Source organism: Eleutherodactylus coqui, chromosome 10, assembly GCF_035609145.1.
Source record: "Eleutherodactylus coqui strain aEleCoq1 chromosome 10, aEleCoq1.hap1, whole genome shotgun sequence".
Taxonomy (NCBI): Eukaryota; Metazoa; Chordata; class Amphibia; order Anura; family Eleutherodactylidae; genus Eleutherodactylus; species Eleutherodactylus coqui.
The window spans coordinates 48,656,508-48,680,862 of NC_089846.1; the positions used below are offsets into that span (position 1 = coordinate 48,656,508).

Sequence of the window (24,355 nt, forward strand, 5' to 3'; positions counted from 1 at the left end):
CAGGTGGGAATCTTCAGAAAATCTGGTGTAAAGTCACGTATTCAGGTCCTGCGCCAAATTAATGAGTCCTCGCCTGACAACGTCAACTATGTGGGGCAGTCTGCCTATGACGTGGCTGATTTGTTGAAGCAGTATTTCCGAGACCTGCCAGAACCGATCTTCACCAGCAAGCTGACGGACACCTTCCTGCAAATTTACCAGCGTGAGCATCTTGTAGACCGCTCTGAACAGAAGCACATGTTTATATGTTATAAGAGTGTCACTTTACCAGTTGTGGCTAGTTAAAGGGACTCTGTCGCCATCTTTTTCCACCCCTCTCTGAGGGCAGCATTAGGTAGCACCGATCACACTGATTATAATGATTTGTCTGCTGTGTGGATCTGTGCAGTAGTTTGGAAGAAATCTTTTTTTAAATCCGTAGCAGCACATGCATAGAGGACTACTTGGAAGTAGTCCTCAATATTCATGAGCTGCAGGCTAGCGACACCCCTCCAGCCACTGTTTGACTGCTATCTGCCTATTACTGTGCATAGACAGAGCTGCCAATCATTGGCTGGAGGGCGAGGTGGGTGTGGCCAGCCAGTAGCTCATGAATATGCAGGACTAGCTTTTTTCTGGGTGCTACTAATAGAATGGAATGGAAGTTTCTTTTAAACTACTGCACAGATCATCTACACAAATGACATATCACTGTAATCAGTGTGACTGGCACTACCTTATGGTGCTCTCCATGAGGGTTGTAAAAAGATGGTGACAGATCCCCTTTAATCAAGTGTATGATGCCATGTTTGCAGTGGTTGCCTGCTGTCACCTGTAGTACAGTCTTGGATACCTTCTAGGGCATTTAATGCATTCATGATATTTCTAATTAATAGTTGATGAATGTTTAATGCCCTGTGGTCCAGAGTTATAAGGCGAAGCTGTGCAAAAACTGCACCAAATGCCCTCACCCCCCGACAACCTGTAAAATGTCACTGTGTGTGGGGTTAATATGTAGCAAAGATTACATTCTGACCCATTAGGATAAAAACTGCCTGATGTTTATTTTCATGGACAATGCCTTTATTATTTAGGGTATGTTTAAATGTAGCAGCATTTCTCCAAAACAGAGTCAAAATCTGCACTATAGCTGCAGATTTTGACTCGAAATTGGTTGCGTATTCGCAGCTAATTTCAGAAGACCCGGCGCTCCGCTCACCTCTGGAGTCTTCACGCTGTCAGCGCACCCTGGCACCCAGTGGTCTGTAGAGAGTACAGCGCCACTGGTCCGGTGATGCCACTTCCGCATCACTACAGGTCGCCGGGTGCTGGGGAGCGCTAACAGCGCAAAGACTTCGGAGGTGAGGGGAGCGCTGTATCTTCTAAAATGCGCTGCGGATGTGCCAGTGGTGCGGATTTTGACACTTGTTTTGCATGTGGAATTTGCCACAGCCCTTCCTCTCCGTGTGAACATACCCGTATGATGCTGCATTACCTCCTACAATGTGTTTTAACACATTGCCTATTGAATTCTTCTGCTAACAGAGGATAGTGTTTATATTGGCCACTAATCTCACAGAAATTCCTAGAGTACATCATAATAATCAGGCACGTCTTTGTCTAGAAGTTAGGAATCTGTTGAATGGGATCCTCTGCTGATGCTTCTTCCTCCTCTTCTCCAGATGTACCCAAGGATCAGAGGTTGCGGGCAGTGCAGGCTGCCATTCTACTGATGCCAGATGAGAACAGAGAAGTCTTGCAGACATTACTGTACTTTCTGAGTGACATCTCCTCAGCTCAAGAGAACCAGATGACCCCTGGGAACCTGGCTGTGTGTCTAGCACCTTCTGTTTTCCATCTCAACGTTTCCAAGAAGGAGTCCACCTCTCCTCGGTACGGAGCCCTGGCTGGCACTTGTCTCTGTATGCTGGTGCTCATGTTGTATCAGGTTTTCTGACCTTGGATCTTTACCAATCTTAATCCATTAGCAGATGAGGAGATGGTTTTTTTTTTATCTTGTTTTCTACTTAAAGGGGTATTCCAACCTTGGAACATTGTAGGATGTCTCATAAATGTCTTACAAGTGCAGGTCCCACATCTGTTAAGAACCTTGGTCCCCCACCTACTTCTTGTCTAATGAAGGGGCCCATGCATCGAAGCAGAATGGTGGTCATGCAAGGGGATATCCTATAGGTGTCTGACAATATACCAATAATAGAAAATTAAATGTATTTTCTTAACTCAACGGGGTTTCATATTCGTTCATACTTTTGACAGTCCAACACAGTGATGATCAACCCAACACATTATTGTGATATCTGATGTGGCCATTGACCCCATCTTTGTTTGCAGTGAACAGGTGGTTTTACATGTACCATCTCTATCATAATATCCAATATGGAAGTGGCATAGTGCAAGGCTGCAGCACATGCAGGCAAATGATAAGTAAAGTACCAGCCATAGCACCTCGTGCAGCGATTCCTACCTATTTCCTATACAGTACCTATGCAGTAATTAGCACAAACCTCCCTAATACAGTGCCAGCCACAGGTCCCTCCCTACTGTAGACACATGTGCAGCATTATCCGGATGTATAGATTGCAGCTTATTGCCCCGTATTCACATGTGACCTTCATGGTCGCATTAGCTAAGTGTGACCTGTGCTTGTAGGGGGGCACCAGGTGAATGTAAGCGGGGGGTGATCATTCCTCTTAGGTCCACCTGGTGATCTTTTTCTCTTTATGGCAAAATCTTGTGAATTTACATGAATCATCCTCCTCTGAGATTCCAAGGTGCCATTATCAGGCCACCAGTGCTTGGTTCTGCTACTGTATTTATGTTATGAATGTGACTCTGGTGCTGTATTTGTTTGGTTTTGTTGTTGTATCTATGCACTGTGTGTGTGTGTGTGTGTGTGTGTGTATATATGTATATGTATGTGTGTGTGTGTATATGTGTGTGTATATATATATATATATATATATATATATATATTACACACACACGGCTCTGCCTATCGCTTCCGAGTATCCTCTCCTTAGCTACTTGCCTTCCTGGATATGAACAAGACCCAGCATTACTGGGAGATGCTGATGCCTGCTGGACAGACTTATAGCCAGAAGAGTCACAATTCTGAAATTGTGGGAGGATGGAGGGGAGGGGAGCCCCGGCCGTCAGTCTGACAGGTTTTATTGTCGTGAATGATAAAGGAAAAAAGTATGTAGGTCGTCGTGAATTTGGTCAGTGTCATTCGTATATACAGTGCTCCAGACCTTGTTGGCGCCATATATAGGTTATTAATACAGTATTAGAGGCTTGTTTAGCCCTCAATAGCAAGTGACTTCTCCTGCTTCCTTACAAGTGTAGCATTCACATTCCTACCACCTCTATGGCTTCATGCCAGTTTTAATCTACATTTTGAAGATTCTGGGATATTCTCCAAGCAGAAGGGCTGACTTTGCAGATTGTGCTTCCTAGACCTTGTGGGTGCATACCCCTCAATGGTGGTTGTGGATGCCACAGGTCTGTACTCAATCCCATCTGTTTAGTCATAAAACTGCTGGCTGGTTCTGAAAGATTGAGGAAAATTGAATAATTAACGGTAATCCCATGAAGGAACGACAGTCATCCCTCGCATGTATATATTTCATATATTCTAGTACCCTCCAGAACTTTGGAAGCGCCCCTTAAAAATGTAAACGTTTTTTGACAATTTTCTGCTCAATTTTCAATCAATGTTCTAGAATGTTCATATTTATTAGACTAAAAAACAAAATGTAAACCGCTCAGTCTTCCCCTGGGCTCTCGGAATCTGGAAATAACAGCAAATTTTAGACAACTTGACGTATTCACCCTTTGCATTTATTACTTTTCACTTTTAGTTTTTGTTTTTTTTTGGGTCAAGACCCGTTTCAATTCTAGGTGGAAAACTTTCCAGAGATTTTTTTAAGTAGTGATTTAATTTGGCTATATGGATAAATAGAAGTGCTAACTCTGGTCATCTTTCAGGATCATTCGGAAGAGAGGGGCCTCTGGGAAACCAGATCACAAGGATCTCAGTGAGAACATGGCCGCCACCCAAGGATTGCTTCATATGATCACCGAATGCAAGAAGCTCTTCCAGGTCAGTGAGAAGTCATTTAAGTGTTGTAACAAGTCCTTATCGCTACACCTGCAATATAATGGATGTTACACTCTCTGCAGAATTACTTTTGTAAGACTTTAGGCCCTTTTACACACAATGATTATCGCTCAAAAGCCATCTTTTGAGCAGTAATCGTTGTTTTATAAATGTGTGCCTATCGTGTACTTACAGTGTACTTTTCGTTCATCGCTGAATTTAGCTAGTTAGTAGCTAATGCAAAATGATTGCTCGAAACTGTCAGTTTCTGACGAATTTTGAGCGATCATCTGTGTGTGTAAATGGGCCTTTTCTTATAGTGGGTGATGTTGGTAATTGGTTTGTTTATGAAGCTGGCTTCTGGCAAATGTGCCAATGCCAGGATACTAGTGAGCCTTCATATTTGGTTTTCATTGACCCCATCACCACCACCACCATCTCAAATTCTACCAAGTGGGCATAACAATGACATGATTGCTGTGATCCCCACTAATACCCAGAATAAAGGGCTTAGTATCTACTATCAAAGCTGAATCCATCATTTATAGAGCTTGATAAATTGCTGGCTTCCTCTTTCATGATACCATTATTGACCAGCAGCATCCAAGAAAAGTTAAAAAGTTCGTACCCTTTTTTTTACCCCTTAGTGACCAAGCCTGTTTGCGCCTTAATGATCAGGCCAAATTTTGCAAATCTGACACGTGTCAATTTAGCATGGAAAAACACCAGAAAGGTTTTGCATATCCAAGCGATTCTGACATTGTTTTTTCGCCACATGTTGTACTTCATTTAGGCGGAAAAAATAGACCGATAGAAATTGGGAAAATTTTGAAAAAATCGTCATTTTTTTTCACATTTACAACTGCAATATCTCAAATATGTGCAAACATAATATAGAAATTTTTGCTAAGATATATATTTCCATCCGTTTACTTTATTTTGGGCGCACATTGGAAAAACTTTCGTTTTTTTTTTAACCATTTAGGAGACGTACAAATTTAACATTACTTTTCAGCATTTTGAGGAACACTTTGTTTTCCTACACCAAGCCAAGATTGGAAAGGCTCATAGGAGTCAAAATTATAGATACCCCCACAGGTGACCCCATTTTAAAAACGACACCCCTTAACGTATTCACTGAGGGGTGTAATGAGTGTTTTAACCCCACAGCTTTTTGTAAATATGTCATTTTAAAGACAGAACTTTTTTTCTATAGTACCCATGAAAATGAGGATTTGCACCCCAGAATGGATACCCCTGTTTGTCCCGTGCTTAGAAACATACCCATTGTGGCCCTAATCGTATGTCTTGACTTCACAGTTTTTGAATGAATCTAAGCCAAGCCGAAGGAAAAAAATAACGATTTTCATTTTTCTGGTAATTCTGTCATTTTAAAAGCAGTTTTTTTTGTACAGAACATATACGAATGAAAACTTGCACCCCAAAATGGGTACCCCTGTTTGTCCTGTGCTTAGAAACATACCCATTGTGGTCCTAATATTACATCTGTATGCACAATGTGGCCCAAAATGAAAGGAGCAACCGGTGGCTTTCGGAACAGAAATTTTGCTAGAAGGAGATTTAGTCCCCATTGCACACTTGTAGAGCCATTGAGTGACCAAAACGATGGAGAACCCCCACAAGTGACCCCATTTTGAAAAGTAGACCCCTTAACGAATTTATCTAGGGGTACGATGACTTTTTTGACTTCACAGTTTTTGAATGAATCTAAGCCAAGCAGAAGGAAAAAATTATGATTTTCATTTTTTTGGCAATTGTGTCAATTTAAAAACAGGTTTTTTTTGTCCAGTGTACATAGGAATGAAGACATTCACCCCAAAATGGATACCCCTATTTGTCCTGTGTTCTGAAACATACCCATTGTGGCCCAAATCTACTTAAAGAAAACATGGCTAGGCCTATAATGGAAGGAGCACCCGTTGGATTTCAGGGTACAACGGAATAAATTCCAGGCCCCATTGCCCACTTGTAGAGCCATTGAGCGGACAAAACGATAGAGAACCCCCACAAATGACCCCATTTTGAGAACTAGACCCCTTAACAAATTCATCTAGGGGTGTACTGCGTATTTTGACCCCACAGTATTTTTGAATGAATCTAAGCAAAGCAGAAGGAGAAAATTACGATTTTCATTTTTTGGCAATTTTGTCAATTTAAAAACTGTTTTTTTTGTACAGTGTACATAGGAATGAAGACGTTCACCCCAAAATGGATCCCCCCGTTTGTCCCGTGTTCAAAAACATACCCATTGTGGCCCTAATCTACTTACAGGACACATGGCTAGGCCCATAATGGAGGGAATGCCCGCTGGATTTCAGGGCAGAACTGAATAAATTCCAGGCCCCATTGCCCACTTATACGGAAAAAAAATTGACTGCCCCGCGCCATCCCCATTTTTTGGCATTCCCTAAATATTAGATAAAGGTAATAATATAAACTGTGTTTTATGTCCGAAGACAGGGGTAATTACGGAGGCTGGTTGGGTTGGGCACATGGGGCAAGAAAACCGTGTATCCCCCCCCCCCCTCCTCTATCGCTTTTCCATATCTCCCTGCACTCGGCTAACTGTGACAGACGGGTGCAGGGGGATTTTGAATTTGCCGGGCTCGCCGGCCTTCTGCGCATGCGCGCCACATCGGCACATCGCAGAAGCCAGCGGGGGGTCCAGAGACCGGCCGGAGGACATGGAGGAAGCGGGGTGAGTATTTTCACCTTCCCTCATGGATCCGATCCATGAGGGGAGGTGAAACTTTTCTTTTTTTTACACTTTTCTACACTTTTCCGGGATCGCCGTTATCCATTGTATAACGGCGATCGCGGTACCGGGGACCGCTCACCGTGGTCCCCGCTGACATCTCCTGCCTCCCAGCTACCTACAGGAGCTGGGAGCCAGGAGATTTTAAATTTCCCCCAGTCGTCTCCACGACAGCACCAATTGAGATCGCCTCCTCCTGGTAGGACAGGAACATACTGAGAGGTTAAAAGCTCCCCCCCTTCCCCACTTTCCTCAGTGTCTTCCTGTCCTGCCAGGAGGCAGGATCGCTGAGAGGAGCTGGTGGAGAAGCCAGCAAAATTCTACATACAGGCGGATCGGAAGGCAGTGGCTCACCCTGTCCTCCCTTCTCAGCCAGACGACTCCCGGGACGCCACATGGGGTGGTAACCCCCGGGCCAGGTTCCTCCCGCGGCGGCCCATGGGGGGTACAAAGCGGGAGCCTCAGTCCCCCTCGTCCTCCGGCAGAAATTACAGCGCGGCGCTCCAGGAAACCCTTTGACGGCAGGGGGCGGGGCGCCGCGTCACGTGTCCAGCGCGATGACGTCATCGCATCTGCATCAGGAGCGGAGGGGGCGGGGCTTAGCGCAGGAGCGCGAAAATTCAAAAGAAATAGGAACCTGAGAGAAGCCAGAACACCAGCACTACAGGTCGCAGGGTGTCTGCAGCACCGGTATAGAAATGAGTGCTCCAGCCCCAGAGACAGCTGAAACCTCAGCCTCAGCGGCCGTAAGTAGCCAGTGCGGCAAAAAATACAATGCAAATATCCAGTATGTTGTATATGGAAAAATTGCATGTTTACCCGCAAAAATGCTTTGTTTGTCAGGGGGATAAAAAAGACATCCCCCCCCCAGAACAAAACTGCGAAAATGCGTGGAATGCGGGACGAGACTGCCAGCCACGTACCAGAGGCCTCTATGCAAGGCATGAGTGGCTAGGCTAGTCAGAGAGGAATCGGGGGGATTCCTGGATGACGTTAGGAAGCTGGTGAAGGAGGAGGTTCGATCAGCTCTAACGTCACAGCCGGCACCGCCAGCAAAACGCCAGAAAAAGGCGTATGTTCCCGAGGAGCCTTCTGATTCCGAGAATTCCATCGGATCAGAGCAAGAGGAACAGGCGGCTGAGGAGTCCTCAGAGGAGGAGGACTACAGGAAATATTTATTCCATCAAGACGATTTGACGGAATTAATTAAATCAGTCAGGGCTACACTAAAAATGGAACAGCCCAGAGAGCCACGGACTCTATAGGACGAAATATTCGGTGGACTTGGGGAGAGGCGTAAACATACCTTCCCGGTCCACAAAAATATCACTAAAATAATTCAGAAAGAGTGGAGTAAACCAGACGCAGGTTCCTTCTCCGCTCGAGGCGTAAAAAGGAGATATCCCTTGGAAGAGGAAGTTTGCGCAAGCTGGGATGAAATACCTAAAGTAGACGTCCCGGTGGCCAAGGTAGCCAAGAGGACGACTCTTCCCTTTGAGGACGCCGCACTGCTAAAAGACCCCATGGATCGCAAGGCAGAGGGACTCCTAAAGAAATCATGGGAGGCAGCGGCAAACATCCTTAGGCCAGGGATCGCAGCCACTTGCGTGGCGCGGACCCTGGGGGTATGGTTAGAGCAGCTGGAACTACACCTGACCAACAAAACACCGAGGGATCAGATCCTTAACTCCCTTCCCATCTTGCGCATGGCAACTAACTTCCTAGCGGACGCCGCGGCCGAGACCGTCAAACTTTCAGCAAAGGCCACAGCCCGCTCTAATTCAGCCAGAAGGGTGTTATGGCTGAAATCATGGTCAGGCGACCTGGCCTCAAAAAATAAATTATGTGCCCTTCCATTCTACGGCCAATTTCTGTTCGGACCGGACCTAGACAAAATTCTAGAAAAAGCGGACGACAGAAAAAAAGGGTTCCCTGAAGAAAAGCCACAGAGAGGGAAGACCTTTTCCCGGGCTCCAATGCAGCAGCCTGAGGCCTACCGAGGCAAGGGCAAGACAGGCCGCTGGAGTTACCCCAAGGGGGGCAGAGGAAGGAATATCCTCTTCAACCCCCACCAGGGGGAGCCGAAGCAGAGACCCTGACGCCATCCCCGTAGGGGCAAGGCTGGGGAGCTTTGTGGATCAATGGGCCGCAATCTGCGGGGGCCCATGGATCCCAAAGATCCTACAGTACGGATACCAGATAGAGCTAGTGTCCGTCCCCAGAAGGAAATTTATTACCACAGAAGCCTCAAAAAAACAGTTACATCTACTAAGGCAAAGCGTGCGCGACTTGCAACTATTAAACGCAATATCTCCCGTACCGCGAAACGAGGAAACCCAGGGCTATTATTCCAGGCTCTTTCTAGTAAAAAAACCCGGCGGGAAACACCGGACGATAATAAATCTGAAAGACCTGAACACCTGCGTCCGATACAGGAGATTCAAAATGGAAACCATCTCCTCGACAATAAAGTTGATCCCCAGAGGAGCCTACATGGCGTCCATCGACCTAAAGGACGCTTATTTTCACATTCCGATCCACAAAGAGTCTCAGAAATACCTGCGGTTCGCAGTGGACATGGGCAGAAGAATAGAGCACCACCAATTCAGATGCCTGCCCTTCGGGATATCCTCAGCCCCCAGAATCTTTACCAAGATTATGGCGGAGGTAGCCGCTCACCTGAGAGAAAAATCGATCCTAGTAGTACCCTACCTGGACGATGTTCTATTAATAGCAGAGTCCAAAAAACTCCTAACAAAACACCTGGAGACAGTGCTAGAACTTCTCCAATCGTTAGGATGGATCATAAACTGGGAAAAATCCAGCCTAGATCCCGACAAGCAGAAGACGTTTCTGGGAATAACTCTCGACTCAGAATCGCAATGCTCCTACCTACCCGAGGAGAGAATACAAAAAATCCGCAGAATAGTCAAAACCTTCCTACGAAGACGATTCTGCACAATTCGGGAGGCAATGTCTCTCCTGGGGAGCTTGACATCATGCATTCCAGGAGTAGCATGGGCCCAGGCCCACACCAGAGCCCTGCAGGCTGTAGTCCTATCCTCGTGGGACAAAAGGCAGTCCTCGTTAGGAGCAAGGATGTACATCCCAAACAGGGCGAAAACATCCCTGCGTTGGTGGACATCCCCAGAGACCTTGCGGAGAGGGGTTCACTGGCTACAAAACCCAGCCATCCACATCACAACAGACGCAAGAGCCTGTGGATGGGGAGCGCATGTGGGGAACCAGTTCTTTCAGGGTCCCTGGCCTCAGAGGATAAAAGAACAGAGAACTACAGGCAGTTTGGCAGGTTCTACAGCAGTTGGGCAACTCGCTACAGAACCAACACATAAAGATACTGTCAGACAATGTCACCACGGTCGCCCATATATGACACCAAGGGGGCACAAGATCTCCCGCACTGCAAAGCATCACACAGAAAATCTTTCACTGGGCGGAGGGCCGGATCCTCTCGATCACGGCAACCCACTTGAAGGGGACACTAAACGGAAAAGCAGACTTCCTCAGCAGGAAGCAAATAGACCCAGGAGAGTGGTCCCTCTCCCCAGAGGCATTCAGAATCCTAACCAACCGGTGGGGGACCCCACAGTTGGACCTCTTCGCAACCAGGGAGAACACAAAAGTAGGCAACTTTTTCTCCCTCCGGCCAGGAGATCGTCCGATAGCAGTAGACGCCCTAGGCCAGGACTGGGGACAAGGGCTGGCTTACGCCTTTCCTCCCATACCACTAATCCCCAGGGTCTTACAACACTTCAGAACCCAGGGATGCACGCTAATCCTGGTGACCCCCTTCTGGCCGAAAAGAAGCTGATTCGGTCTTCTGGCAACACTGAGCGTCCAGGACCCAGTCACCTTCCCTACCTGGACAGATCTTCTATCGCAGGGGCCACTGAACCACCCCGGCCTAGACAAGCTCCATTTAACGGCATGGCTCTTGAGGAATCCTCACTAAGAAAGAAAGGATTCTCAGAGAAAGTAGTAGAAACCCTAATGTCCAGTAGGAAAAAGACGACCCACCTGATCTACCAGAAGGTCTGGAGAAGGTTTTCCTCATGGAGACAGGGAAGCGATCGCGGGGATTCTATCCCCGACACTCCGCTAATCTTAGAATTCCTGCAGGAGGGCTTAGAGATGGGCCTCTCCCCAAGCACCCTAAAGGTCCAAGTTTCAGCCCTTAGCGCCATTTGCGACACAAAATTCGCAGACGACAGATGGGTCCACAGGTTCCTAACAGCGGCAGCTAGACTACGCCCTAGGCCCATAAACCTGTTTCCAGACTGGAACCTTAATTGGGTTCTAGGGGCCATGACAGCGGTACCATTCGAACCGATCGAGGCGCTACCTATAAGAATGCTTACAATCAAGACCATCTTCTTAGTAGCCATCACCTCCGCAAGACGGGTTAGCGAACTACAGGCCTTGTCCATCCGCCACCCGTTCATGAAAATCGCAGACACCAAACTAATATTTAAAACAGACCCGGCCTTTATGCCAAAAGTAGTGTCAGATTTTCATAGGTCCCAGGATATAATAATCCCCTCATTTTTCAGTAACCCAAAAAATGAGGAGGAAAGAACCCTAAGCTGTCTGGACGTTAGGAGAGCAGTCCTAGCCTACATAGATACAACGAGCCACTGGAGACGGGACGACAACTTGTTCGTCCAGTTCAGTGGCCCAAATAAGGGTAACAAAGCAGCAAAAAGGTCCATAGCCAGGTGGATCCGCCTGGCCATCATAGAATCCTATAGGGCCCTCGGGAAGGAGATCCCGTTAGCTCTTAAAGCCCATTCCACAAGGGCAGTAGCGTCCTCATGGGCCGAACACAGCTCAGCCTCGGTCGAGCAAATTTGCAAGGCCGCAGTCTGGAAAAAACCCCACACGTTCACTAAACACTATAGGGTAAAAGTGCAGCAGGACGAGGACATGGCCTTCGGCCGCAAAGTCCTCTCGGCAGCAATCCCACCCTAATAAACTTTAGTTGGTACGTCTCAATTGGTGCTGTCGTGGAGACGACTGGGGGAAAAAATGGATTATACCTATCTGATAATCAGGTTTCCAGTAGTCTCCACGACAGCACCCGTACCTTCCCCCCCCCCCTAAGAAAGTAATATAATATATAAATTCAAAAATAAAAAAAAAACAAAAAAAAACCCCCGGTTAGGGGAAGAAATTTAAGTTTAGCTCCTGCCCCGGCAATTCGTTAGAATCCACTGAGGAAAGTGGGGAAGGGGGGGAGCTTTTAACCTCTCAGTATGTTCCTGTCCTACCAGGAGGAGGCAATCTCAATTGGTGCTGTCGTGGAGACTACTGGAAACCTGATTATCAGGTAGGTATAATCCATTTTTTCCCACGCCGCCGGGCCTTCTGCGCATGCGGCTGACGTAATGCCGCCTGGCGCGCATGCGCAGAAGGACAGCTACGGGGCCCGGAGCATCGGGAGAGCGGGGAGCAGCGTGCCGGACCTGGGTGAGTAATTTCAGCTGCTCCGATGGATCCAATCCATCAGGGCAGCTGAATATGTAACTTTTTTTCAACTCTTGTTTACTTTTTTGCAATCGGCGCTATCAATTCGATAGCGCCGATCGCAATGCCGGGGGGGAGGGTCCGAACAGCCCGGGATGACAGCTCCATGCTGTCGGCTACCTGCGGACACTGACAGCATGGAGCTGTCACGTCCACAGCCCGAGCGGCTTTATTCTCTGCAGGACACATGTTTTTACGTCCTCAGAGAATAAAGCCCACTTCGGGAGGACGTAAAAACACTATGGCCCGGTCGTTAAGGGGTTAAGCAACAGCCACTGCTCATCATTGTGCAGTAGTATCATTAGTTGCCAGGGGTCCTGAAAGTCACTTTTGGCGCATAAGCCATAGGTGGGGGAATAATGTCTAAAACAAACCTATTAAATATTGTACTGGATCGTTTAATAGGTTGTGATAAATTATGCATGATGTTAGCAGTGTATTTCCTGTTGTGTTCTGCAGATCCCCCACGATATGATGCTCCAGTCCCGCAATTCATATCTAGCTGCCGATACCAATCCTTTGTCCCTAGAAGATCTTTGTGTAGGTTCAGTAGGTGAGACCAGAGATGTCTCTTCAGTCTTGGACAGCAGCATACAAGCTCTTCTCCATGAATCTGCAGAGCGGTTTAAAGGCTGGATAACCATATCTGGCCCAGAGAACACAGAGCTGTCATGTAAGAAGGTGAGACTTTCCTGTCATTGGTGCTGGAGCATGTTTTTATTATTGTGATATGTGTGTTAATGTATGTTTTTAGATAGATAGATAGATAGATATGTGTTAGTGCGCTCATCAATTATAGATGATGCAAAAAAAATAATACAGCTCAAGTCTGCAAGTGAATGCAGCTCTAAATCATTAGGAAGCCGGAAAAAATGAAGTATATTGGCACATATGGCAAATTTTATCTGTAGCTGAAAATCCATTCCGTTCTGAATGGGATTGTTTCTCCCTTACATGTGTTTATATAAGCCCCATTCAGATAAATAGAACAGTTGCAGAAATTTCTGTATCAGATCTGCTATGTGTAAATACCCTTAAGGGGTTGTATCATCAAAGAGAGCCTTTTCAGATAGGATGTCTGATTTTTACTAGGAGAAGCCTTGGCCAGACAGACAAGATGCAGTACTACATGGTGGCACATTCGGCTCTTCATATAATACATGGGCAACTTAAATCTGTTAGAGGTTTTCCATTCTAGCTCACATAGCAACGGGGTCTTGAGTGAAGACCACCCCCTTCTATCTGACATCCATATGCTCTAAGAAGACATTTAGACAGACAACCCTTTTTAAGGCATGTCTTAAATGTAAAATTTGGGTGAACGCATTCAATGTAGTCAGCTTTAAAGGGGTTCTGTCATTAAAAATGCAAACTATACTTACCTATTACTTCCCCGTTAGTCTACTTGCCAGACCTTCTCCTGTCTTCTGCAGTCCGGGGGGTCACTTCACCTCCAGTTGGCTGATTCTTCTGCTTCCTGTGACGTTACATACATTCACAGGCAGTCTCCTTCCTGCCCGGCAATGTACGCTACATCACAGTTCACAGCCCAGCACAGGGAGTGCCAAGCTATTGCAGAGAACGCGTATGCCCGCTGTCTCTGCAATAGATCAGCATTCCTTCCTAGCCAAAGAACACTACGTCACAGGGACATGACCTTTACTGACCATCGGGAAGGGATGCGAGGGATGCTGGCTTCATAACAAGCTGGCCGGCTGGAGGTGACGTGACCCGGGGCACTGGAGAAGCTCAGTGATGCGGAGATGCCGTAGGGAGTCTGCCTATGAAGGAATAGGTGAGTATAGAATTAAAAAAAAAAATTTTTAATGACAAAACCCTTTTAACTTGAACTAAAGAAGGCGTAGACAATATGTTGCCACAGCAAAAATTCACTTCCACATATTTCCATGAACTGCAGCAGACGGAATGATACATCAGATGACATTTTGTTAGTCCTCTAACAGAGCAAGTACACCAATGTGTTATTAAACTGTAATCCTCTTTCTTTCTAGGTTGGCGATGGAAATCCCTTGCGTCTATGGAAAGTATCGGCAGAAGTGGAGGCTCCACCAAGCTCGCTACTTCACCGTGTTTTACGCGAACGGCACCTATGGGATGATGATCTCCTACAAGGGAGAGTGGTAGAGTGCTTGGATCAGAACACAGATCTCTTCCATTATGTGACAGACAGCATGGCTCCGCATCCACGTCGGCAATTCTTAATACTACGGTATGGGCTAACAAAGGATTTAAGGATTTAATTAAAGCAAATACAGCAAAGAGCTCCCTCATTGTGGGGTGTGCACATTTTAGAGCAACACTTTCCTCACACACATACTAGAAAGATTGATGACGCTGTTTAAACCAATCAACTAGGCTAATGGCTGTCCTTTGTTTTACTTCTGTATAGAGGGTAAATAGCATCGCCAATATACAGCACTATATAGTAAGATTGGTCTCATTCAGATGATGAACTGTAAAGCGGCTCATAATTGAGCATAATGCATATGTTGTTCCACTTTCATATACCACAGCCTCTTCTGTATTTCCTCAGAAGGCTAAGGCTACATGGAAAAGAATTGCTTGCAAATCTGTGTTTTGTTTGTTTTTTGTTTTGGAACCTGTGTATTATGAAGCACTCACTATATTGCTGAAATGTGGAACCTTAGTAAAGGAGAACAGGGCAAGCATGTTTGGCGCTGCTTCAGGAAAGAAAAGTGGCCCATTTTTTAATATTTTAAAGGTTTTATTAAATATTTTTGTTTAGAGTGTAATTTCAGAAGGGTTGTACTATCGCCTTCATAGAGTAAAAAAACATAACCCCAAGCTACATGCCATGGAAAAAGCATTCAAGTATTTTCTAGGAAAAATAACCACCAAAAGGGATTTATAAATGAGTTCACAAGGGGGTATACGGCATTAATGGTGGTAACTTCTAGTATAGAAAAAATCTTACAGCAAAATATACATAATGACATTGTTAGTAGGAAATCGATATAGCAACACCCACAGACATGGATAGTATTAGTGAATATGACTAAATAACAGAAAATAATATAAATGTATATAAATGTGTATATAAAATGTATATGTACAGTATGTATGAGTAATTATTAGCAAATTATAGTACCAGTTTTTCTGGTGGCGCATTGGCCACACAGCACTGTAACATGTACATCACACACACAGCACTGCTACATGTACATCACATACAGGTCTCCTATATACATTCTTCATTCCATACAACAGGGATCACAAGCAGCACTCGGGATGAAGGATCTGTGATGACATCACTGTCGTGCTCTGCCCCTGATCACATGACTGTGATGTCATCACAAGGTCCTTCATCCCGAGTGAGTTACATGCTCCACCCCTGATCACATGATGGTGATATATTCACATCACAGGTCCTTCTTTCCGAGTGAGTTACATGCTCCGACCCTGTTTATATGACTGTGATGTCATCACAGGTTCTTCATCCCTGTGCAGATTACGGGTGGACTACATCCCCCTGCAGCTCCAGTTGCTATGGAATACTAGTGAACACCTAGCCGGACAGCAGCCGTGTGCATACAGGACCTGTGATCTTTGTATCTTCTCACTAAGATTCTTGAGACTGCAACATTTTCAGTTTCCCTAATGTTGCCACTTACTGTCGTCCTTCCAAACATCCAAATATATCAAACTGAGCTCCAGTACCTCTTTTTTTTTTTTTTTTTTTTTTTTTTTTTTTTTTTTTTACCTGCGCCACCTCTGTTTTCAAGCCAGCTTCAGATTCCTACATTGTTGTTTAAAATGGCCCCAGAAGTGCAAAAACTACATCTCCCACAATGCTCTATTGCCAGTTACTGATAAGGGAGCATTCACAACTGTACAAACTGAGCGTTACAGAATATGAAGGCACTGAGCATGCCTGACCAGTAAGACAGCGGAGCGTACAGGTCGTAGCCGCTAGATACTAATGGAGAACTAAGGGGGAAGTGGGTAGAACACAGGTAAAGCGATAACTTGCAATTTTTCAATATCATGTTATAACTTATTTAACAAGGCTGCCTAGATATCGCTTTAAGAAGCAAATAACTTTCATTTTGAATCGCCTTAATCAGCTGGATATTTGTTTGACATTCAGTTACTTCTTTCGTACAGGAAATGGCGTACGGACCTTCCCAGAGGAGGCTGTGTGTTGGTTTCTACTTCTTTGGACCATGCGACTGGGCAGTTGGATGAGGGTGTCCAGGCGGTAATCTTAAACTCACAGTATCTCATGGAGCCTTGTGGAATGGGACGGTCTAAATTAACCTATATCTGCAGAGCAGATCTAAGGTAAGGTGGGATCACACATACCACAATACATAGGCATGATACTGTATATACAAACCTATAGTGGGCATATCATCAAGTTTGTTTTTTTTATGTGCACTTTTCCACTTTGTGATCTGCTTATTGACAAGGGTCACACATTGTATATTTGCAGATTGCACACAGAAATTCCGCAGCAATGTACAGTGCAGGGTTAGTGAATAGGATTTTAAAGGGGTTATACCAAGATGACCCCCAGAATAGGGATAACTTGCTGATCGTGGGGGTCTCACTATTGAGACCACTGTCGATCTGAAGAACAGGGGTCTCGTGTCCCCCTTTGCCTATCACTGTGGGGTCCCTTCTCTTCCTGCAGTGACGTCACAATGAATAGAGTCTTGGTTGAACATGTGCGGATAGTGCTCCATTCGTTTCAGTAGGGGCTGACAAAAATACCTGAGTGCTTTACGCTGAAGGTGAATGGAGCGTCACTGCATTTGCACCACCAGCTCCTCATTGTGGGGGTGCAGTAAACCTGAGTGGGAGTGCTTCTCTGTGGGGTGGCAGCAGCTCAAGAAGCGTGGCTGTGTGTTCTGGGCAGAGCTTGCCTGCACGGCTTTCTCTCGTTCCATTCACCGCAGTGCTAATGGCCAGCGGCTAATTATTCCATGCTGACTTGCTGGCTGTAACAATCTTGGCACTCTTAGCAGTTTCTTACAACACCCTGGTTAGGAAAATCAGCACTAGCTTATTTGCATAGTACAGCTGCTTTAATGCAGTGTGATTGAGTGTATTCTTCACAAATGGGGTAAGTGTGCTTCATTAACAACGTAGGATGCCATAATGGTTATTTTAACACTTTTTTTTTTACTTCTGTAACATTCTATACACACTGGAAGGATCACTATTACCCTGATCTTGAGAACTGACCGCTCCTTCTTAGCATCCATTCACTCCAAAATGGGCCTGGAAAAAACTATTTTGCATAACATTACAGAAAACAAAGGCAATGTGTCTTTCTATCTCCCCTCCAAGCTGGTGATATCCCTCTTGTAATCTATACTAGTCCCCCCCCCCCCCTTTTTTCAGGCCTTGACCTCAAGGGCACCTTCATGTGATAGGAGTTTGATCTCTGTAATCCCAGGTCTCAAGGGCTCCACCTCTACTGTCAAGGGTATCATTCAGGACCAAGCTAAAAAGCCCAAAGCATAGTCCTCCAGGGCAACCAGGCCTCAATACAACTACTTGCCCTTCCTGTTAAAGCTGATAACTCTCACAATCCAAACTTTACCTACTGTAGTCAAAGGCTCCCTGCCGCTGATGTCTTACCACCACAGATCAACAGGCTCCCCAGAACTGACTTTTTCAATGCTTGTAACCCTTATAACCTACCCTGCTTTATTAACAGCCTGACAAGTTGTTCGTTCTTGCCGCCCCCGTATAACACGGAAGCCATTTCACAGTTGGCCCTCTGTCTATACCCAAAAACGCCCGTCTAGACCTCATACAATGACGCATCCCTCCACTGCCCCTTTTACGTAAGGAAGTAAGGAGATGTATGGGGTTTACCCCTTTTACATGCCTCTGTCATTTACTACTAAGGGGCTGCCATAGATTTGCGTGCATACATGACAGACCATTAATCACTGGTGAAAGGAACTGGGAAAGGTGGGGGAGAGAATATGATGATGAATGCAATATGTTTTTGTCTCCCAGTTATTGAACTGATTTGTCCCTATATTGTACTGCCCTTAAACCGTGCAGCATTGTGTGGTGATAAATTTCCTTTGCACTTTGATGCAGGTGCAATAAATATATTCCAATGAATATATTTTAAGCACTGATACTGATAAAGCCTCTAATTCATAAAACATATGCTAATATACCAACGACCACCTGTCTATCCGTCCGTGAATGAGTTACATGCTCTGCCCCTGATCACATAACTGGGACGTCATCACGGGTCCTGCATCCCAAGTGAATTGCATGCTCCTTCCCTGATCACATGACAGTAATGTAATCACAGGTCCTGTAAGCACAAGGCTGCTGTCAGGCTAGGTGTTTGTTAGTATTGCATAGCAAATGAGGCTGCAGGGGGTTTGTAGGGAATGTAGTGCACTCGTAATCTGCAGAAGGATGAAGGACCAGTGATGACATTATTGTCATGTGACCAGGGGCGGAGCATGTAACTCGCGATGAAGGACCTGTGATGTCACCATCACGTGATCAGGGGCGCAGCATGACTGTGACATCATCACAGGTCCTTCATCCTGAGTGCTCTGCTGCTTGTGATCCCTGTTGTATGGGATGAAGAATGTATGTAGCAGAGCTGTATGTGATGTACATGTAGCAGTGCTTTGTGTGTGACATGCATGTAGCAGAGCTGTGTGGCGCATTGCACCACCAGAAACACTGGTAATATAATTTTCTAAGGATTACTAGTAATGTAATATATGTTATTGCATATCATGATTGAGAAAAAACATTCTGTATTTTTTTTGTATCCTTTTCTTCTCCCAGGGGGCGCTCTCCTGACTGGTATAACAAGGTTTTTGGACATCTCTGTGCAATGGAGGTTGTCCGAATTCGGAACTCATTCCCTCCTCTTAGCCCTGGTGGACCAGAAACCAAGCTCTAAATATAACCAATATGGTGTGACCATATTGTCAGAAGACACGTTAGAGAAGAATCTCTCACCAGGATTTTGGTGTGGACATTTCTGCCAACACATGAGGCCGTGTAAGGTGGTGTCATATGAGAGTAGTTTGTCCTACCTACATGGAATGAAGTAGTCCACATAATACACAATGCATACAGTAGGCTATGAATGGTATCATCAATCATCCTATCCTTGGCAAGCAATCCACAGCCACAGAGGATGTAAAAAGTGACTGTCGCTGCTCACCTGAAGGGGCAGTATTGTGCAAGACACTATTCAAAAAGTACACTTGCACTACTACGTGGGAAGACATTAACAAAGATCAGTATTATGTATTTTGTTTTTGTGTACGTTCTGTTGACTCAGTGATGCCAGGAAGCAGGGTTTTAGGTATGTTTAAGCTGAAATATTAGATACGGGGTGTGAATGTGCCGACATGACTGAGGTGCAGATCTGGTATGACGTTGGTGTGATGAATGTGATGTAAATGGTTTATATTATTTATACCTGCTTATGAGTAGAACTGGATTTTTTAGCACATAACATGAACCTGTCTGTCCTCTCCTTGAAGGCGTCTGTTTGGTTTTAGGACAACAGGTTTGCAAAATAGATCATTGTACAAGATACTGCAAAAATGATCATGAAGAACATTAGATCCATAGTGGACCATGCATTGTGGTTCACTAGAACATATCAGTGTTGACCAGTGGGATGAGTTGATTATATAGTCTATCCCACCTTAGGTAGGTTCCAATTGTAGTAGACCATGCAAAATAGTTCGGTGGGGGCTGGGCAGCAATAATCCATGTTTTGCTGCTCGGCTGTCATTGTGGCATTACCACACGAGCACCTTGACAACTGCTCCTGTTAGCGGTGCTGCAGGGCAGAGCTATGGCTGATCTTTCTCTTCTGGTGGTGGCTGCCCTCTGGATGTGTGGACTGGGTTCTACTTTCCATATAAAGACTTCTCTGATGTTTGCCTGTGTTTTTACTACTACAGGACAATTGCGCCATTCCAAAAGTGCTGTTTGGGAGTGACGCAGACCTTGGGAAAGCTCAATATCCATGTCATTCTGTTACATTAATTCATCGTTGGAGGACCTGTCCTCTTTCCTGAGGGGTCTGTCTTAGTAAATACTTGTAATGCCTATGAAATAAGTTCATTTTTGCTCAGCACTAAACTTTGTGCTGCTCCTCCTGTTGTTCCTCATGGAAATGCATGAATCGGTTGATAATTGGGCGTTCTTTTCTCTTGCCATTATGATTTATCCCTACACTCTCTGACAAGGTCAGTACTGATTGGATAGTATCAGACTGGGTAGGAGGACACGCTTTTAGCAAGAAAATGGTAGTACTTATATTTATGCATCACCAGGGGGAGTAACGGAGGGACATCACAATGCAGACCTATAAGAAATAACTTTTTCTAAGTCCATGGTTATTAGGGAATCCACATAATGGGTGACAGGAAAGCTGACAAGTCCTCTTTAGATCCAGGCTTCATATAACAGCAAGAGGTGCTACTATGGTTTTGGTTCCACATGGGACCTACCCTTGTCCAGTACAGGGTCCTCGGAGCTTCCTGACATGAAGTTGGGGCATCTCCTGCGCTCGGGTCCGGCTCCTCTGTAAGTACTACCCAGTAACGACAATCTCGCACTATGGATATATGGATTGAGTGGAGCCGATTGGTTGTGGGTGAAGTAGTCCTTTAATTTACTGACTTTGGGATTTTCCGTAGCCATCTCTGTGTAGTAGTTCGGTGTCTAAAGAGAATCGTTCTATAAATATGTACAGGTAAATTTATAATATATTATTTTTTGTATTCTTCTGTCACCAATGACTGTGCCAGGTTCAACCATTTCCAATCAGTGTTTCTATTTAAGGGAAGTGTTTGTAATATAATTTTACTTTTATTCAAAGAAACTATAATAAAATCTACCAAATAACTTGTATCTGTTTCTGTCTGCATTATTAGGAAATTTAAGTTTAAAGTCAATGGCCTGTCAAGTGGAGAAAGAACCGGGAAACCAAGGTGCGAAGGCGCTTTTGAGTCTTGGTAAGGCCATCTGCACACGGGCGGAAATTCTGCATTGGGATTTCCCGCAGAATTTCCACCCCTGGACGCCTGCATAGGATTGCATTACAAAACACAATCCTGTGCAGACTGCCGCGATTTGTCCACGTGAAAATGCACGCAGAAAAGAAATCGGCACGCTCTATTTCTGTGCGGGTTTCGCAGAGGCCCGCACAGAAACGTCACTCCCGGCGCCCCGGCTCTGCTCTGCGCATGTGCTGGCTGGCCGGCAGCCAGCACGTCACAGAGCCGGAGCCGTGGGAGAAGGTGAGAGCCGCACTGGTCCCTGCAGTGGCGTGGGTCGGGTCCCGCTGCGAGATTTCTCACAGGGGATCCGACCCGGCCGTCTACAGACTGCCTTAAGCTACGCTCAAACATGGCGTATTTGCTAAAGGCTTTCCGCAGCGGAAAACCTTCATCAAATCTGCACCTAGATGGTGCAAATTGGCCATCTTTTTAGTTGCGGATCTGCTGCAGTGTTTAGCCCTTGTATTTAAAGGGTTTAAGTCCGCATTATAAGTAGACATGCAATAGATTTGTTGCGGCACCCTGTGAAGGAGATTTCTAAAGTCGCCTCCTCATGGATTGTACTGTAAATGCAGTGGAATTTACCGCAGCAAAAATCCGCAGCATTTACAGCCCATGTGAAGCCAGTCTTGGGTTTCCCACTATTACCAGTAATGGCATATATTGATATACAACCCTCACTATCCTAAGGCTAATTTCTCATGGGCGAGGGCGATATCTGGCCATGAATCATGGCCGGATATCGCTCTCACCATCTATGTGAAAGCCCCGTGGATGAGGGGCGTTTTCATTTGAAAACAGCCTCACATCACTGTGGGGATGAAGGGAATCCCCACTGCAGGTGTCACAGTGGAGTTCCCCCATTGCTTTCAATGGGGCCATTGAAAACAATGGTCGATATCGCATGCTACAAAACATAGCTCAAATGTCCCCGTTCGACCCCATGCGTCTTGCAACACACAAATCTTGCAAGATTTTCTCTGCTGTGTGCAAGGAACTACAACACTGACCCACTCGCTTTTCTTGCTCAGCTGCTATATAGCAACGAAGCTGCCTCTTCACACTTTGGATTGGCCATGGGCCAATCCAATACCCCATTAATAATGGTAAAGGTAAAGTCCCCTGGTGCAAGCACGGAGTCATGACTGACTCTTAGGGTTACGTCACATTGACAGTGGTTTGCCATTGTCTTCCCCAGTCATCTGTTACCCCCCACCAAGCTGGGTACTCATTTTACCGACTTTGGAAGGATGGAAGGCTGAGTCAACCTTGAGCCGGCTACCTAAACCATGCGGGGATTGAACCGTCAACCTTCAGGACGTGAGCAGGAGTATTCAACAAAGGGATTGTTCCTGCTACTACCAATGTGATTCTTCCTGGGGTCCTTTGTTGGTCTCTGTTAACACGGACATGTGATTACTTCAGCCAATCAATAACTGCAAAATTTCCTGGAAATGTCTGACAACAGGACAGTTAACACCCTGGGAAGAGTCAGAATGGGAGTGGTGAGGAGTTAGTCAGTGTGAAGCATGAGATTTTCCGAATTAGGAACCAGACTGTGTTTTAGATGGGGGGGAGGGGGGGGGGAGAGTCCTTAACTAAACAGACATGTTCTCGGCACACAGTCTCTTAAACATCTACGTTTTAATTGTTGCTTATGACCCTTAGATAAGTGGAAACTCCCACAATCCTTTTTTTCAAGGGTCTCCCTAGAAGTCCTTGAATTGCTGCTGGTCTGCCTCTTACAACCTCAGAACACACACCCTACTACAGCTCCTCTAGTGCAGGTAAGTGAATTAGTGCACAGAAACGTAAACCTATAGACTCACTCTTCTGAACATCTTTCTCAGTCGTGATCTATGGTTTCTAAGTGGCAAAACCAAAAACGAAGGCATAGATAGAGCATTTGGTGGCTAGTCTAATGGGAAAAGTGAGGGGGAAAAGCACTCACACATTCATACAGATGTTTTGTTTGACCAGGAGAACTCCTGCATCTCAACCAAAGGTGGCTTCACTCAGGACTGCTGTTGTCTGAACAGTCACTCAGTGGTGGTTGTTCCATTTAAGCACGGCCACCAAGTAGGTGACAAGTGAGAATTCATTTAGTTGTCGTTTTCTTTCAGCTTACTTTAACGATATTCACTGGATGGGTCAAGTCTCTGTAAACAGACAATGGTTTGTCTTACAACGTATAGGAAGATGTGAGCTTCAACTATTGTGAGACTGAACAAGCATCTATAAAGGCACACAAGCAGTCATCTCTACACTTTAGCAACTATTTTAAGTTCCTATTTAGACAATAGTTGTTCAGTGTAACCCCACACTAAAGTTACAAACCTAAAACCAATGTTAACCCCTTAAGAACATGGCCTATTTGGGCTTAAGGACGCAACGATTTTTTGGGGATTTTCATTTCCACTTTTCAAGAGGCATAACTTTTTATTTTTCAGTCACTGCCATAGAAGGGCTTGTTTTCTGCGTAGCAAGCTATCTTTTTTATTGGTACCATTATTGGGTGTATTTGAAGTATCGTAAACCCTTCCTTCCTTTTTTTTTTTCTTTTCTTTTTTATCTATTTTTACATCATTGCATTTAAAGTTGCATAACTTTTTCCCATGGACTGAGCTCTGTAAGGGCTTGCTGTAGATTTAATTTGTAGCATTTTAGGGTACATATGGCTTTTTTAATCGCTTGTATTGTGCTTTTTGGTAGGTAAAATTAATAGAATAAGCATTTTGTCTTTTTTTTTTTTGTCAAATTATAGTACAGGTCGTTATGGACACGATGATGCGTTGGGGTTTTTAATTTTTAATTTCTCGTCCGTATCATTGGGGGCCACAGCCTAGACCATGGGTATATAGCCACTGCCCTAGG

General features: G+C 45.2%; 1 protein-coding gene across 4 annotated transcripts in view; it reads left to right on the forward strand.

Annotated features, from left to right (window-relative positions):
* Positions 1–21,330, forward strand: part of STARD8 (StAR related lipid transfer domain containing 8) — a 131,165-nt gene extending 109,835 nt beyond the window's left edge. For all 4 annotated transcript variants that reach the window (XM_066580984.1, XM_066580983.1, XM_066580986.1 and 1 more), the window contains 7 exons: positions 4–202; positions 1,662–1,872; positions 3,988–4,102; positions 12,879–13,100; positions 14,432–14,649; positions 16,566–16,742; positions 19,239–21,330. In XM_066580984.1, the coding sequence (XP_066437081.1) occupies positions 4–202; positions 1,662–1,872; positions 3,988–4,102; positions 12,879–13,100; positions 14,432–14,649; positions 16,566–16,742; positions 19,239–19,356 (1,260 nt within the window). In that variant the 3' untranslated portion in view covers positions 19,357–21,330. The remainder of the gene's footprint in view (positions 1–3; positions 203–1,661; positions 1,873–3,987; positions 4,103–12,878; positions 13,101–14,431; positions 14,650–16,565; positions 16,743–19,238) is intronic.
* The last annotated feature ends 3,025 nt before the right edge of the window (positions 21,331–24,355 follow it).